The 18,295-nt window shown below is 37.5% G+C and overlaps 1 protein-coding gene across 1 annotated transcript; it reads right to left on the reverse strand.

The window, feature by feature from the left end:
- Positions 1-409: 409 nt before the first annotated feature.
- LOC100984603 (telomeric repeat-binding factor 1-like) lies at positions 410-15,677 on the reverse strand. Its single transcript, XM_055106206.2, is given in 3 exon segments — positions 410-1,518; positions 1,521-2,045; positions 15,566-15,677. Coding segments are annotated over 3 exon segments (1,407 nt in total). The 3' UTR covers positions 410-748.
- Between the last annotated feature and the right edge of the window lie 2,618 nt (positions 15,678-18,295).

Below are 18,295 nucleotides of genomic sequence, written 5' to 3' on the forward strand. Positions count from 1 at the left end.
AATTAAGTAGTATATTAAGGCCACAAACCAAGTCCTTATCTCCTATCAAAGGACTACTGTTATTCAATCATCTGGAAAATTCATTTTAGGCAGGACGCAGTGGCTCACATCTGTAATCTCAGCAATTTGGGAGGCCAAGGTGGGTGGATCATGAAGTCAGGAGTTGGAGACCATCCTGACCAGCATGGTGAAACCCCACCTCTACTAAAAATACAAAAATTAGCTGGGCGTGATGGTGTCTGCCTGTAATCCCAGCTACTGAGGAGGCTGAGGCAGGAGAATCGCTTGAACCCGGGAGGCAGAGGTTGCAGTGAGCTGAAATTGCGCCATTGCACTCCAGCCTGGGCAACAGAGAGAAACTCTGTCTTAAAAAAAAAGAAAATTCATTTTAATGGGTTACGTTACAGGGTTGAGGTCAACCTACAGACACAAAATAGGTTAACTGAATTTGTTTTTTTTTTCGTATCAGGTTTTAATTTTTTCATTGGAACAGGATTTGGGGGTGGGGATACTAAATGTGGCAGGGTTCAACAAATTTACATTTTATCAAAATAAGATTCTTAAAGAATACAATGATAGCATATGCTTTAACTCTTATAGCACAAACCCTCATATTAATTGGTGGTCACAGAAAAATACTGTAATGCTTTAAACAAAAGTCTTAAATTACATCAATGACACAAGTTTCAAACAAAATGCAGTGATCAAAATACTTAACTGTCCTTTCATCAAGCTTTTACAAACACAATCAGCCTTTGCTGTCCGAGCAAATCAGTTTTACTTTCTTCATGGTCCTCCATCTGTCTTTTAACATGACACTTGTCCGGTTGTTGAATTTATAATGCAACAGTATTTTAGACCAGTTTCCCTCTCCATATTTCCTCATGCCAGATCTCAAATTCTTGTCTTCTTCCCAAAGCCATGCCTGTCTTTTTCTAGCTCGATGTTTTTCAGGAGTTACCGGTTGACTCTTTGAAACAGGTATTCTGCTTTCAGTGGCTTTTCTGCTTTCTTTATTCTTTTTTGTACTTTGAAGAATTCCTATTCTTTCTTTCTTATTAAGGTCTTGTTGCTCGGCTCCATGTTGCATCTTAGATAAGAAAAGATTCTTGTGAGACCTCAATAAGGATACTGTACCCTCTGAGGATTCAGTTACCGCAGACTGTTTGTCACTAACAATTTTTCTTGTATCCAAATTAGCTTCAGTTTCCATTTCAACATCATTACCATTAGGTTTATCTTGAGAAGTTATTGTTCTTGTCCTTTTGCTTTCTACTACTTTTTCCACTGCCTTCATTAGAAAGGTTGATGATTTTTCACTTAGCACATAATTCACGTAACTCTTAATTTTCTCCATCATGTGGTTGTAGCTGAAGTGTTGAAAAAAGGAATGAAATGTATCTTTCTGAGAGATTATCATAAGCAATTTGCTTTTCAAAGGCATATAAGAATTTGGATCACCAAATATTCTTTCAAAGACTTCTTCTGCTTCTTTAAAGTTGCCATTTTCCATACAGCTATAGCCTGAATTTTAATTAAATTCTGTATTTCTTCATGAAGTTTGTCATGTTCCTTTTCAATTGAACCCCAAATCATCAGGGCTGATTCCAAGGGTGTAATTCGTTCATCATTTTCAAATTGTGCATCAAGGGTTTTTCCTGCTGCAATTCTTGTCAAAAACTGACATATGTATATCGTTCTCAACTGGTAAGCTGTTAGACTGGATAGTCCATGAATAATAGCCTCTGCGCTGTTGCGGGTCCTGCGGAAGTCCTCGGAGCGGCCATCGCGGAAAGCTCGGCAAAGAGAGAGGCAGAGGAAATCGAGCATCCAGCCGGCAGCCACGGCCTCGGCCTCGGCCACTAGGCCCTCGTCCTCCTCCTCCTCCTCGGGGGCCCCCACCTGCACCTGACACTCGAGCAGTTCCTGGCATTCGAACTGCTCCTCCTCGTTTCTCTCCGTTTCTGCCATCTCCTCCTCGGTAGGGTCGGCATCCCTACCATCCGCACAGACCCGTGGGCTCGGGGCCTGAAATCTTTGTATTTCTTATAAAATACTCTAACAAGAATTATCTCTTCAGAGACTTTTTTTTTTCTGTGATGGTTTAAATGTATCCCCCCCCAAATCATGTGTTGACAACTTAACTCCCAAAGCCACAGTATTGAGAGGTGAAAGCTTTAAGAGGTGATTAGGTCATGAGGGCTCTGCCCTCATATATACATTAATGCTATTATTGATGGAGTGGTCTCCTGATTAAAAAGATGTGTTTGTACAACTTTTCCCCTCTTTTGTGTGTGTGTGCTCCCCTGCCCTTCCTCCTTCTATCACAGAATGAATTATCAAGAACACCCACACCCAATATGGGCCACCCAGCATTCAGAACTGTAAGAAATAGATTTCTGTTCCTTATAAATTGCTCAGTTGGGGAGCCAAGATGGCCAAAACGGAACAGCTCCGGACTACAGCTCCCAGCGTGAGTAAGGCAGAAGATGGGTGATTTCTGCATTTCCATCTGAGGTACCGGGTTCATCTCACTAGGGAGTGCCAGACAGTGGGCGCAGGACAGTGGGTGCAGCGCACCATGTGGAAGCCGAAGCAGGGCGAGGCATTGCCTCACTCGGGAAGCGCAAGGAGTCAGGGAGTTCCCTTTCCTAGTCAAAGAAAGGGGTGACAGACGGCACCTGGAAAATAGGGTCACTCCCACCCCAATACTGTGCTTTTCGGACCGGCTTAAAAAACGGTGCACCAGGAGATTATATCCCTCACATGGCTTGGAGGGTCCTACGCCCACGGAGTCTCACTGATTGCTAGCACAGCAGTCTGAGATCAAACTGCAAGGTGGCAGCGAGGCTGGGGGAGGGGCGCCCGCCATTGCCCAGGCTTGCTTAGGTAAACAAAGCAGCCGGGAAGCTGGAACTGGGTGGAGCCCACCACAGCTCAAGGAGGCCTGCCTGCCTCTGTAGGCTCCACTTCTGGGGGCATGGCACAGACAAAAAGACAGCAGTAACTTCTGCAGACTTAAATGTCCCTGTCTGACAGCTTTGAAGAGAGCAGTGGTTCTCCCAGCAGGCAGCTGGAGATCTGAGAACGGGCAGACTGCCTACTCAAGTGGATCCCTGACCCCGACCCCTGAGCATCCTAACTGGGAGGCACCCCCCAGTAGGGGCAGACTGACACCTCACACGGCTGGGTATTCCTCTGAGACAAAACTTCCAGAGGAAGGATCAGACAGCAGCATTCGCGGTTCGTGAAAATCTGCTGTTCTGCAGCCACCGCTGCTGGAACCCAGGCAAACAGGGTCTGGAGTGGACCTCTAGCAAACTCCAACAGACCTGCAGCTGAGGGTCCTGTCTGTTAGAAGGAAAACTAACAAACAGAAAGGACATCCACACCAAAAACCCATCTGTACATCACCATCATCAAAGACAAAAAGTAGGTAAAACCACAAAGATGGGGAAAAAACAGAACAGAAAAACTGGAAACTCTAAAAAGCAGAGTGCCTCTCCTCCTCCAAAGGAACGCAGTTCCTCACCAGCAACAGAACAAAGCTGGACGGAGAATGACTTTGATGAGTTGAGAGAAGAAGGCTTCAGATGATCAAACTACTCCGAGCTACAGGAGGAAATTCAAACCAAAGGCAAAGAAGTTGAAAACTTTGAAAAAAATTTAGACAAATGTATAACTAGAATAACCAATACAGAGAAGTGCTTAAAGGAGCTGATGGAGCTGAAAGCCAAGGCTACAGCACTATGTGAAGAATGCAGAAGCCTCAGGAGCTGATGCAATCAACTGGAAGAAAGGGTATCAGTGATAGAAGATGAAATGAATGAAATGAAACGAGAAGGGAAGTTTAGAGAAAAAAGAATAAAAAGAAACGAACAAAGCCTCCAAGAAATATGGGACTATGTGAAAAGACCAAATCTACTCTAATTGGTGTACCGGAAAGTGACGGGGAGAATGGAACCAAGTTGGAAAACACTCTGCAGGATATTATCCAGGAGAACTTCCCCAATCTAGCAAGGCAGGCCAACATTCAGATTCAGGAAATACAGAGAATGCCACAAAGATGCTCCTCGAAAAGAGCAACTCCAAGACACATAATTGTCAGATTCACCAAAGTTAAAATGAAGGAAAAAATGTTAAGGGCAGCCAGAGAGAAAGGTCGGGTTACCCACAAAGGGAAGCCCATCAGACTAACAGCAGATCTCTCGGCAGAAACTCTACAAGCCAGAAGAGAGTGGGGGCCAATATTCAACACTCTTAAAGAAAAGAATTTTCAAGCCAGAATTTCATATCCAGCCAAACTAAGCTTCATAAGTGAAGGAGAAATAAAATACTTTACAGACAAGCAAATGCTGAGAGATTTGTCACCACCAGTCCTGCCCTAAAAGAGCTCCTGAAGGAAGTGCTAAACATGGAAAGGAACAACCGGTACCAGCCACTGCAAAATCATGCCAAATTGTAAAGACCATCAAGGCTAGCAAGAAACTGCATCAACTAACGAGCAAAATAACCAGCTAACATCATAATGACAGGATCAAATTCACACATAACAATAGTAACTTTAAATGTAAATGGACTAAATGCTCCAATTAAAAGACACAGACTAGCAAATTGGATAAAGAGTCAAGACCCATCAGTGTGCTGTATTCAGGAAACCCATCTCACGTGCAGAGACACACATAGGCTCAAAATAAAAGGATGGAAGAAGATCTACCAAGCAAATGGAAAACAAAAAAAAGGCAGGGGTTGCAATCCTAGTCTCTGATAAAGCAGACTTTAAACCAACAAAGATCAAAGGAGACAAAGAAGGCCATTACATAATGGTAAAGGGATCAATTCAACAAGAAGAGCTAACTATCCTAAATATATATGCACCCAATACAGGAGCACCCAGATTCATAAAACAAGTCCTGAGTGACCTACAAAGAGACTTAGACTCCCACACAATAATAATGGGAGACTAACACCCCACTGTCAACATTAGACAGATCAACGAGACAGAAGTTAAAAAGGATACCCAGGAATTGAACTCAGCTCTGCACCAAGCGGACCTAATAGACATCTACAGAACTCTCCACCCCAAATCAACAGAATATACGTTCTTTTCAGCATCACACCACACCTATTCCAAAATTGGCCACATAGTTGGAAGTAAAGCACTCCTCAGCAAATGTAAAAGAACAGAAATTATAACAAACTGTCTCTCAGACCACAGTGCAATCAAACTAGAACTCAGGATTAAGAAACTCACTCAAAACCGCTCAACTACGTGGAAACTGAACAACCTGCTCCTGAATGACTACTGGGCACATAACGAAATGAAGGTAGAAATAAAGATGTTCTTTGAAACCAACAGGAACAAAGACACCACATACCAGAATCTCTGGGACACATTTAAATCAGTGTGTAGAGGGAAATTTCTAGCACTAAATGCCCACAAGAGAAAGCAGGAAAGATCCAAAATTGACACCCTAACATCACAATTAAAAGAACTAGAAAAGCAAGAGCTAACACATTCAAAAGCGAGCAGGAGGCAAGAAATTACTAAAATCAGAGCAGAACTGAAGGAAATAGAGACACAAAAAACCCCTCAAAAAATTAATGAATCCAGGAGCTGGTTTTTTGAAAGGATCAACAAAATTGATAGACCACTAGCAAGACTAATAAAGAAGAAAAGAGAGAAGAATCAAATAGACGCAATACAAAATGATAAAGGGGATATCACCACCGATCCCACAGAAATACAAACTACCATCAGAGAATACTATGAGCACCTCTACACAAATAAACTAGAAAATCTAGAAGAAATGGATAAATTCTTCGACACATACACCCTCCCAAGACTAAACTAGGAAGAGGTTGAATCTCTGAATAGACCAATAACAGGCTCTGAAATTGTGGCAATAGTCAATAGCTTACCAACCAAAAAGAATACAGGACCAGATGGATTCACAGCCGAATTCTACCAGAGGTACAAGGAGGAACTGGTACCATTCCTTCTGAAACTGTTCCAATCAATAGAAAAAGAGGGAATCCTCCCTAACTCATTTTATGAGGCCAGCATCATCCTGATACCAAAGCTGGGCAGAGACACAACCAAAAAAGAGAATTTTAGACCAATATCCTTGATGAACATTGATGCAAAAATCCTGAATAAAATACTGGCAAACCGAATCCAGCAGCACATCAAAAAGCTTATCCACCATGATCAAGTGGGCTTCATCCCTGGGTTGCAAGGCTGGTTCAATATACACAAATCAATAAATGTAATCCAGCATATAAACAGAACCAAAGACAAAAACCACATGATTATCTCAATAGATGCAGAAAAGGCCTTTGACAAAATTCAACAACACTTCATGCTAAAAACTCTCAATAAATTAGGTATTGATGGGAAGTATCTCAAAATAATAAGAGCTATCTATGACAAACCCACAGCCAATATCATACTGAATGGGCAAAAACTGGAAGCATTCCTTTTGAAAACTGGCACAAGACAGGGATGTCCTCTCTCACCACTCATATTCAACAGTGTTGGAAGTTCTGGCCAGGGCAATTAGGCAGGAGAAGGAAATAAAGGGTATTCAATAAGGAAAAGAGGAAGTCAAATTGTCCCTGTTTGCAGATGACATGATTGTATACCTAGAAAACGCCATTGTCTCAGCCCAAAATATCCTTAAGCTGATAAGCAACTTCAGTAAAGTCTCAGGATACAAAATCAATGCAGAAAAATTACAAGCATTCTTATACACCAATAACAGACAAACAGAGAGCCAAATCATGAGTGAACTCCCATTCACAATTGCTTCAAAAAGAATAAAATACCTAAGAATCCACCTTACAAGGGACTTGAAGGACCTCTTCAGGGATAACTACAGACCACTGCTCAATGAAATAAAAGAGGATACAAACAAATGGAAGAACATTCCATGCTCATGGGTAGGAAGAATCAATATCATGAAAATGGCCATACTGCCCAAGTTAATTTATAGATTTAATGCCATCCCCATCAAGCTACCAATGACTTTCTTCACAGAATTGGAAAAAACTACTTTCAAGTTCCTATGGAACCAAAAAAGAGCCCACATCACCAAGTCAATCCTAAGCCAAAAGAACAAAGCTGGAGGCATCACGCTACCTGACTTCAAACTATACTACAAGGCTACAGTAAACAAAACAGCATGGTACTGGTACCAAAACAGAGATATAGATCAATGGAACAGAACGGAGCCCTCAGAAATAATGCTGCATATCTACAACTGTCTGATCTTTGACAAACCTGAGAAAAACAAGCAATGGGGAAAGGATTCCCTATTTAATAAATGGTGCTGGGAAAACTGGCTAGCCATATGGAGAAAGCTGAAACTGGATCCCTTCCTTACACCTTATACATAAATTAATTCAATATGGATTAAAGACTTAAACGTTAGACCTAAAACCATAAAAACCCTAGAAGAAAACCTAGGCATCACCATTCAGGACATAGGCATGGGCAAGGACTTCATGTCTAAAACACCAAAAGCAATGGCAACAAAAGCCAACATTGACAAATGGGATCTAATTAAACTAAAGAGCTTCTGCACAGCAAAAGAAACTACCATCAGAGTGAACAGGCAACCTACAAAATGGGAGAAAATTTTCGCAACCTACTCATCTGACAAAGGGCTAATATCCAGAATCTACAATGAACTCCAACACATTTACAAGAAAAAAACAAAAAACCCAATCAAAAAGTGGATGAAGGACATGAACAGACACTTCTCAAAAGAAGACATTTATGCAGCCAAAACACGCATGAAAAAATGCTCATCATCACTGGCCATCAGAGAAATGCAAATCAAAACCACAATGAGATACCATCTCACACCAGTTAGAATGGCAATCATTAAAAAGTCAGGAAACAACAGGTGCTGGAGAGGATGTGGAGAAATAGGAACACTTTTACACTGTTGATGGGACTGTAAACCAGTTCAACCATTATGGAAGTCAGTGTGGCGATTCCTCAGGGATCTAGAACTAGAAATCCCATTTGACCCAGCCATCCCATTACTGGGTATATACCCAAAGGACTATAATCATGCTGCTATAAAGACACATGCACACGTGTGTTTATTGCGGCACTATTCACAATAGCAAAGACTTGGAACCAACCCAAATGTCCAATGATGATAGACTGGATTAAGAAAATGTGGCACATATACACCATGGAATACTATGCAGCCATAAAAAATGATGAGTCCCTTTGTAGGGACATGGATGAAATTGGAAATCATCATTCTCAGTAAACTATCGCAAGAACAAAAAACCAAACACCACATGTTGTCACTCATAGGGGGGAATTGAACAATGAGAACACATGGACATAGGAAGGAGAACATCACACTCTGGGGACTGTTGTGGGTTGGGGGGAGGGGGAAGGGATAGCTTTAGGAGATATACCTAATGCTAAATGACGAGTTAATGGGTGCAGCACACCAGCATGGCACATGCATACATATGTAACTAAGCTGCATTTTGCGCACATGTACCCTAAAACTTAAAGTATAATAATAATAAAATAAAAATAAAAAAAAGAATTCAATCTCTAGCCAAAATGACCAATTTTAGAAATTAGGGAAGATGTTGATAGTATTATGAAAGGGGCATTCAGAATACTGAGATCTTCTGCAAGCCACAGCCACCCTTCCTCATGAATCCCTGAGGATATAAACAGGGAATGCCGCAAGTTGCTGGCTGGGCTTTGTAGCCGGACACCACTGCCAATCGGAGGGTGATTCTGAACTGGATCACAAAGCCTGGGCTAGACACTCATAATGAGCCTCTTCACAGTTCCTGGTCATCACCCCAAATTGTACTGCACTTTCGATGGCAACATGAAAGGAAGAAACCGGAAAAAAGGGAAATTGTCAGTGAATAAGAGCACCAGAGAGCCATAAGCCTTCTAAGTGAGCAGCCCCTGACTCAGCCAGCTGCCTTTGGTTCTGCATGGACCCTTGAGGAGAAAAGGAGCAAGCAAGCTCAACCAGCTTCCACCCAATGAGCTAGAGGTTATGCTGGAATCCAATAAGCCCACAGTCACTTGTGAGGGGTGGTAGTCAAGGTGTGGGGTGGAAAATGGAACATTCCTACTCTAAAGCCTGCAGATGACAATCAGAATGGACAAAGAGTAAGGAATTCCTTTTTGGGATTTGCAAAGCACTGTGTATATTTATACATTGAAGCTATTTACAACAACAACAAAAAATAAATAAATAAATAATTAAATAAATTGCTCAGTCTCAGGTATTCTGCTATAGCAACTCAAAATGGACTAAGACACTTGCTTACTGAAGATCTAATTGAAGGCAGCGTCCACTATGCTATCGAATGTCTCATATATGTGTCCTTTAATTAGTCATATAATTTAACACAATGTGATTGAACTTGCTTTCTTTTTGCTTTGGAGTTTTGGAGACTGACCTACTGCCAGAGTTAGTTTTCAAATGAAGAAATTAGTCCATCTTATGCAAGAAAAGAGAGTGAAGGCTTGCTAAAGATACAGACTACCAGTATAGTTATAAGTAATAACAGATCAGCCACACTATTATGTCAAGCATTTTCTTAAGATTTATCTTAAAGTTAATCATTATTCACTCACTTATCTTTTTTTTTGTATCACATGCTCAGTCTTTTATTTTTAAGAATTGTTTTTCTTTCTCTCAAATGTTCACTTATAATATGAGGTTATGTCCACAGAAATTTTCAGAAGCAGAAAATTATTGTGGAACTCTGGGATCGTGAGAATTTCACTAACATCAACATTTCTAAATTCAGTTCTAGCTCCCTAAGGGGAAAAAGTCAGTAATCCAGTCAAATCTGAGAGAAACGAGGGATTTTGCTTGACTAGCTATATTCCTTCTATGCCAATGAGATATTATTACTGATGAATTGTGAAGAGTTCTGACCAGTGTACTTTCTTTAGTAGGTAAGACAATCCTATGAACACCATGAGGAAAGAAAAATAAGTAAATAACTTAGGCAGTAGAAGAAGATCCATGTTTCTCTTTACGTTTTGCTCTGAATAGAAATTTTTAAAACCCACTTTTCCACTACAAGCTATAGATTCATGTTTAAATTAAGCTTCTTTAGAAAAGTGAAGCTCATCCCCTATCCACCCAACATCTATTAACTGGAGACTTTTCAAATTATAAATGGAAGATAATCATTTCAATTACTTCACTTAAAATAGGATGGAAGAGAAAAATGTTTTTGTTTTTCCCTTTTCCCAAGACATTAAAATGTTTACCTAATAAAAACAACAAGTTAAACTTACAAATGAGAATCTTAATGAAAAGGACATTGTGAATGCTTGTTATGTGGAGGTTAGGGGTAAGCGTGCCCTCTTCTTTGTGAACACTAGCCAATATTTTTAAAATTGCATGTTGGGAATAATCTCTAAGACACAGTTTCACAATGTTTTGCATTCATTTAAAAGTGAAGTGTATTTTATTTGTCTCCTTGCCAACTTTTTGAAGACTTCCTCTCAGGCTCCTGTCCTTTTTTAAAGAAACCCTTAGGACTGCTTTGATGCTCCTCAAATGAAAAAATCTACACCCAAGAACACATGAGGTTGTCATAATTGGACTCCTTCCCAGAATAAAGAAGATTGTTGGAGGGAGAGCAATTTAAATAGAAATGTGTCTATCTTATCCTGAGCTGGCATTTCCTATTGTCAATATTTTTTTTTAAAAAAGTGCTGGCAAGGACAGTATTTCAAGTACCAAGCTTGAATTACTAAAGTAAGCATCATAACTTCCAACAATAAAAATATTATTCTTTCTTAACAACTTTTATTTCCTAGTGACACACTTTGTTACATTAATTTGTGTGTAAATGTGCAGTTTTCTATATGACCCAGGGCTACAACTAAAATGTCATCTTTATTTATCCAGCCCATTAGTTCTATTAATACCAATAACAAAAATACTTATGACCCTTTATTCACGTACAATTTTCTCCCTAATTTCAGAGAGCACTTGGATCAGTGACCAAAACCATCAAAACATAATTTATGTTTTTGTTTTTCTTTGAATGTGACTTGCTGTCTCTCTCTCAATGAGGGTTTGTACAGTGAAAAATACTTGTAAGCTGTTTTTTAGGACTATCTCAAACTGCTGAAATGTGTTAAATTTCATAAAACTAAGGTAGGTAGTAGGTATTACATATAGTAATGGACTAGGCAGTGACAACATTAGGTTCTAATTTAGTCCTGGTTTTGTTACTTACTGGTTTCATAACTTTAGACAACCAACTAATCCATTTGAGTTTCAGTTAGCAGTCTTTAAAATAAGAGTACTAATATGCTCAGTGTCTATTATGTGAGTTTTTATGAAGATTAAACAAGGTAATATACGTGAAAACACTTATGTGTATGCAACTAGTTATTCTTATTTATAGCAAAACAAATTGCATTATTTACAAGGGGTTTTTGTTGTGTTTAAATGCAATGGCGAAAGCACCTGAAATGGGAGAAATGTATTCAATCTCTTTGAAACTAATGATAGCTTTCTCCAAAATTAGTTGTTTCAGCGTCCTCCTTTGACTTACTATATAAATATTATTGATCTATTGTCTCACTCTGTATTTATTTATTCACCTATAAAATAGGACTGATATTTATCACCCTAGTCATTATAAAACAATTTTTGCAATGAGATCTCAGTAAAGAGAATATTATATCTCTTTAGATACTATCTTTAGATAATATCTCTTTTAGGTACTAAAGGATTTGCCTGAAAAGTGAAAATTTTAAGTCAACCAACTATAGTTTTTGTCAATATGACACCAGTAACAACAAGTTTTGTTAATGATTTGACAAAATTGATTAGTTGTTTTGGTTATCTGTAGAAAAACCCCATTAATGTCTACAAAGTGTTAATAATATTTAGAATGAAAAAATTTGTGTTTTAGGTTCTAATCCCTAGTAGGAAGTGCCAGACTGCCCTCTAGAGTTCTGAGAGCAGAATCACATTTACTTAGGTTGAAGCAAGTGGAAACACTACTGTTTTTTAAAAACCAATTACGAATTGGGATACTGGGAACTTGCCTTTTAATTCACACTTTTAGCTTTATTTCTCACTAATATTCCCCTAAAACTCTTGATGCTCCCTATTAGTTCCCAGCCCTTTCTGTTGTATGTTCATTGTATTCCTTCTGCCTTGCCTGCTGTTCATTTCTCACTGACTGATACTATCCCTACCCCAAGACAGAGCTGATCAAATTTCTATCCATTCTTCAAGAGCCAGTTCAAATTTCACAGTCTCAGCTGTGCCTCCTCCCAGATCTTCCGAGTCATTAGTCTTTTTTTTTTTTTCTTATAACCCCATAGAACTCCTTTTCAATTCTGGCTTACCCTTATTCTAGTACGACTTGCATTACTAATATGCATAAATGTCTGCCTGCTCCCACTAAGCCATAAGTACCTAGATTGAAAGGATAATGAAATATTCCTTTCTGAAACTTGCACAGTACCTCACATAAAAGTGGTTTAATAAATATGTGTCGAATTAAATTAAGTTGATTCGATAGGCTAAGAGGGTGGGTTTCCTTATTATAATATTTTTATTTAAATGAGTCTAGGTTTATTTTATGTAATCTAGCGTGAAATACTTATTATGGCCTTGATATTATTTTCCTTCTTTCCACTTCTTAGCCAACATAATGACCAGAAGCTTTGATGAGATTCCTCCTGCTAGTGCTTAAATTCATCAGGTTGCTTTCTTTGCTTAATTGATATTATTTTAAACTGATATTTTGACAGTATTCTTTACAGTCTGATATCAATGTCCCATTAGCAACAATTACTTTGAATAATTACTCTTCCAAATGGAATAAAATTTGAAAGTCTAATTCATTCTAGTCTCTGCCCTCAAGGATACAAGATTTTATTATCTTAGTTTAACAGAAAAGGCAATTGAGGCCCAGAGATGTTAAGTTACTACAAATTACACTGCTAGTCAATAGCAGATCTAATCTCAAAATTCACAATCAAAAGTTCTTTTCCTTATAACCCCCTTTGCCTCCCTGTTGGATTACCTTTTTTTGGGACAACAGAAAAACCTTATTAACATTTACATTTCAGTGTACCAAATGGTAGATTGGTGGTCTGATAGAGTGACTGAGGTGCATTAAATTGTACAATGACTAATTGGAACAAAGAGTTACTCAGGTTTAGGGTATACTTTCTAAAAAAATATAATATTTACAACATAGTTGAATTCTAAAAAGGAAACTTAGTTGTTAGGTTTCTTTGGTTTTATTATAAAGGCAAAGTAAAATACAACAAATCCTTAAAGTGTCATGTTATGGATGTTAAGCAATAAGTAAAAGGAATAAATTTCATTCATTTATCCAATATTCAACATATATGCATATATCCTCTACAAGCCACAAAATTGAATAAGGCAGTATGAGGAAGTGTGACCAAAGGGATTCATACATCACATGGAATTGGACTAGATTACATGTTAAGGTTTTTTTTAAACCCTGAAATTTATGCATTTATGTATCTGTGAATTCACATAAGCCTTTCTTCTGTCTCTCTGTTTTTGATCTTTCTTTCTTAATTTTACCTGTTCAAATCTATATTCTTGCATTTATTAGCTTACCAATTTCTATAATATTCATACACTCCTGATTATTCAGTTTTTGACATTTATCTAATAAGCCCAGTTAAGTCCAGCTTCATGGAGTCTCAGATAATAACTCATACATGTTGAGCTATTATCCTGACTCAAATTTCCCAAGTTATGTCAGAAGGACATTATCTCTTCTCTCAAAAAGTATATAATTTAAATGGATGGGATTCAATATATAGATAAATCATTATGAGTGACCATTAGATATCACTTAAAGTGTATGAGCTAAATGTTAAAGGAATTTAGAGGATATGATGGATGCCTTAGAGTTGAAGATCTCAAAGTTGATATTAGACTGGTCATTAAGATCAGGGGAGGTAGTATTCTGGCTACAGGTGTAGTGATGAAAATATGTGATATGTCTTTTAGGAAAGGACTAGAGGAAACACGTAGAAGAGGAGAAAGAGAGAAAGCTATGTAAAGGCAGGCTGAGGTCTGAATGTGAATACTTTTAAATGACTGGCAAGAATTTTGACTGAATTTTGTAGGGGGCAGGAAACCACTAAAGATTATTGAAAAGAGAAATTATTTAGTCAAAGTTGTATTTTACCAAAGATATTATGTTGCTGTTGAGGATAGATTGTAGAAAAGGAGAATACTGCATGAATTTTGGAAGCTAATGAAGTGGTCTAGGGGAGAGGGATTGAATCTCTAGTCTAAGATGATGGCAGTGGAAATGAAAAGGAAGAAATTGACTTGATGGATATAGACCATCTCCACAAATAATTTACTAATTCTAAGAATGTTGCCTTGGTGAGGAGCAGCTAAAGAAAATATGTCCTTCTTGCAAATTAAGAAATAATTTTGAGCATTTGTATGCCTGAATGGCAAACTTGAACAGTAGGTGGAACAGAAACTTATTAGAGGTGACCATTAACTGTGGTGTCTTAGAAAGACTCCTCACTGAAAGTTTCTCCCCCATTTAAGTCTCACAATATAATCAGTTCTACCATTAGAGATTGAACTCTTTTAGTTAAACCTTGTTATTTCCATGCCTCCTTTTGAAAATAAAATTCAATTGTATCACATCTATTTTCTAGCACTTTAATTGAAATGAATGTATTGGATGCTTTCTCCCTGCTTGGAGAGACATGTCTGTCTGATAAAAAGTTGAAAGCTGTCTATGGGCCATGAGCTCTGCTCTATACAATACACACATTACACACATATTTTATGTAATTCTCATAACAACATTATGAGGTAGATACTATTATATACAAATTTACAGATGAGAAAACTGAAGTACAGAGAAATTAAGTAACTGCTCAAGGTACTTCATCCAGTAAATGGTAAAGCCAGAGTTTTGAACTGTGTTTAAAATTCTGCTAACCAACTAATTATACTGTGCAATAGTTTAATTTTGAAATTATACTGGATTTGATCCTTGTTGGTAGGTAATAGAGGGTAGCCAGCAAATGGGGAAAATGTGGGGCAAATTTTAAAACCAAATTATTCACTTGAGAAGTTGACCATACAGACCTCATTAAAAATAGTAGGCACCCAAATGTCATTGGAAATCTGCAGTATCTCTTGTCCTATTTACCCTAGGTTAAGATATTTCCTTCTTCTTACTCTAGCATGGATAGCGTTTAAGGTTAGCCCACAGTGAAACAAAATCCCAGCATGTGAAAGACAGAATAATGGACCCCCAAAAATGTCTACATTCCAATCCTTGAAACCTGTGAATATGCTGCTTTATATGGCAAAATGAAAAAAAAAATGGACTTTTGCGGGTGTGATTAATTGAGATCGGATAATTATCCTGAATTATCCACGTGGACTTCATCTAATTTCATAAACGCATAAAGTTTGAGAGCTTTTTCCTGCTGTAGTCAGTCAGAGTGAGATGTGACTGTGGAACAATGGTTGGAGAGGTGCAAAATTACTTGGTTTGAAGGTGAAGGAAGGGGCCACAAGCCACATAATATGAGCAGACTGTAGAAGCTGAAAATGGCAAAGACATAGATTATCTCCTAGAGCATCCAGAAAAGAATGCATCCCGGCTGACACGTTAATTATAGCTCAGTAAGACAGATTCTAGACTTCTGATCTGCGGAACTGTAAGATAATAAATATGTGTTGCTTTCAACTACTGAGTTTGTGGTAATTGGTTACAGCAGCAATGGAAAACTAATATATTACTCAAAGAGTTGATGGCTACTATCAGCTGAGGGGGTGGGAATGAACTATACATTCTTTATAAAATAATAATTTATAGAGGTGAAATTAATATGAGATAAAATTAACCATTTTAAAGTGAAAAATTCAGTGGCATTTAGTACATTCACAATGTTGCTCAACCACTACCTCTATCTAGTTCAAAATATTTCCATCACTCCAAAGTAAAACCCCTTACCCATTAAGCAGTTTCTCCCAACTTTTTTCTCCTCCTATCTACTCCCTGGCAATAATCACTTTGCATTCCATCTCCATGTATTTATCTATTATGAATATTTTATATAAATGGAATCATGTAATATATGACTATTTGTGTCTGTCTTTTTCTTCTTAATATTATGTTTTGGAGGTTCCTCAATGTTGTAACATGTGTCAGTATTCAATTACATTTTATAGCTGAATGTACAATTTGTTATACATTCATCTATTGATGAGCATTTCATCTGTTTCCACCTTTTGCCTATTCTGAATAGTGAACACATAAACACATGTATTTTTGAGTACCTACTTTCAAACCGTTTGGGCATGTACTGAGAATCAGAATTATGGAGTCATATAGAAAATCTATTAAACCTAAAATTTAAGTAATTTTTGAGGAACTGCCAACTTGTTTCCAATAATTTGAAATATTTATCATTCCTACCAGCAATGCACAAGGGTTTCAATTTCTCCACATCGTTGCAAACATTTTTAATTTTCCATTTTTTTCTTTTATTATAGCCATCCTAGTAGGTACAAAGTAATACCACATTGTAGTTTATATTGGCATTTCCTTAATGCCTAATGATGTTGAGCACCCTTTCCTGTATTTGGTGGCCATTTGACTGTTTTCTTTGGAGAAATGTCCATTCAGATTTTTTATTGTTTTATACAAAATAATAAAGAAGACAAACAACCCAATTAAAAAGTTGTTGTGTTGTAAAAGTTCTCTGCATATTTTATATACTACACCTTTATTAAATATGTGATTTGAAAATATTCTCTAGCATGCTTTAAATTGCCTTTTTACTCTCTTAATAATGTGCTTTTAAAACAAATAGCTTGAGGTATAATTAATATACAAAAATGCATTTATTTTTTCTTTCCAACTTTTACTTTAGGTTTAGTGGGTACATGTGCAGGCTTGTTAGATAGGTAAATTGCATGTCATAGGGGTTTGGTGTACAGATTATTTTATCACACAGGTAATGAGCATAGTGGCTAATTGGTAGTTTTTTGATCCTCACCTTCCTTGTAACCTCCACCCTCAAGTAAGCCCCAGTGTCTAGTTTTCTCTTCTTTGTGTCTATGTGTACTCAGTGTTTAGATACCACTTATAAGTGTGAACATGTGACATTTGGTTTCCTGTGCCTGTGAACTCACTTAGGATAATGGCCTCCAGCTCCATCCATGTTGCTGCAAAGAACATGACCTCATTCTTTTTATGGGTGCATAGTATTCCATGGTGTATATGTAACATATTTTCTTTATCCAGTCCACCACTGATGGGCATCTAGGTTGACTCCATGCCTTTGCTATTGAGAATAGTACTGCCATGAACATACACATTATACACATGCATGTGTCTTTATGATAGAACAATTTATGTTCTTTTGGATATATACCTAGTAGTGGAATTGCTGGGTTGAAAGGTAGTTCTAAGTTGTTTGGGAAATCTACAAATTGGTTTCCACATTGGTTGAACTAATTTACATTCTCACCATCAGTGTTTAAGCGTTCCTTTTTCTTTGTAACCTCACCAGCATCTGTTATTTTTTTGACTCTTTAATAATAGCCATTCTGACTGATGTGAAATGGTATCTCATTGTGCTTTTGATTTGGATTTCTCTAATCATTAGTGATGTTGAACATTTTTTTCATATGCTTCTTGGCCACATGTATGTCTTCTTTTGAGAAGTGTCTGTTCATGTCCTTTGTCCATTTTTTAATGGGGTTGACTGTATATGCATGGGTTTATTTTTGGCCTCTATTATGTTCCATTAGCCTGTATGTCAGTTTTCCTGCCAGTACCATACTCTTTTGATTACAGTAGCATTGTAATATGTTTTGAAACCAAAAAGAATGTGATACCACCAACTTTGCTCTTGGTAGAAATTGCTTTGGCTATTTGGAAACATTTTTTGTATTGAAATACATTTTATAACTTTTTTCTAATTCTGTAAAAAATGCCTGTGGGATTTTGGTAGAGATTGTATTGAATCTGTAGATTACTTAAGAAGTGTAGACATTTTAACAATGTTAATTCTTCCAATCTATGAAAAAAGGATGTCCTTCTATTTTTGTCTTTAAAATTTGTTTCTGTCAATGTTTGGTTTTTAATGTACAATACTTTCACCTTCTTCGTTCTTTATTCCTAAGTATTTTATTAATTTTTACGTTGTTGTAAATAAAATTGTTTCCTTAATTTACTTTTTGGATACTTTGTTGTTAGTATTTAG

Source organism: Pan paniscus, chromosome X, assembly GCF_029289425.2.
Source record: "Pan paniscus chromosome X, NHGRI_mPanPan1-v2.0_pri, whole genome shotgun sequence".
NCBI classification, from domain to species: domain Eukaryota; kingdom Metazoa; phylum Chordata; class Mammalia; order Primates; family Hominidae; genus Pan; species Pan paniscus.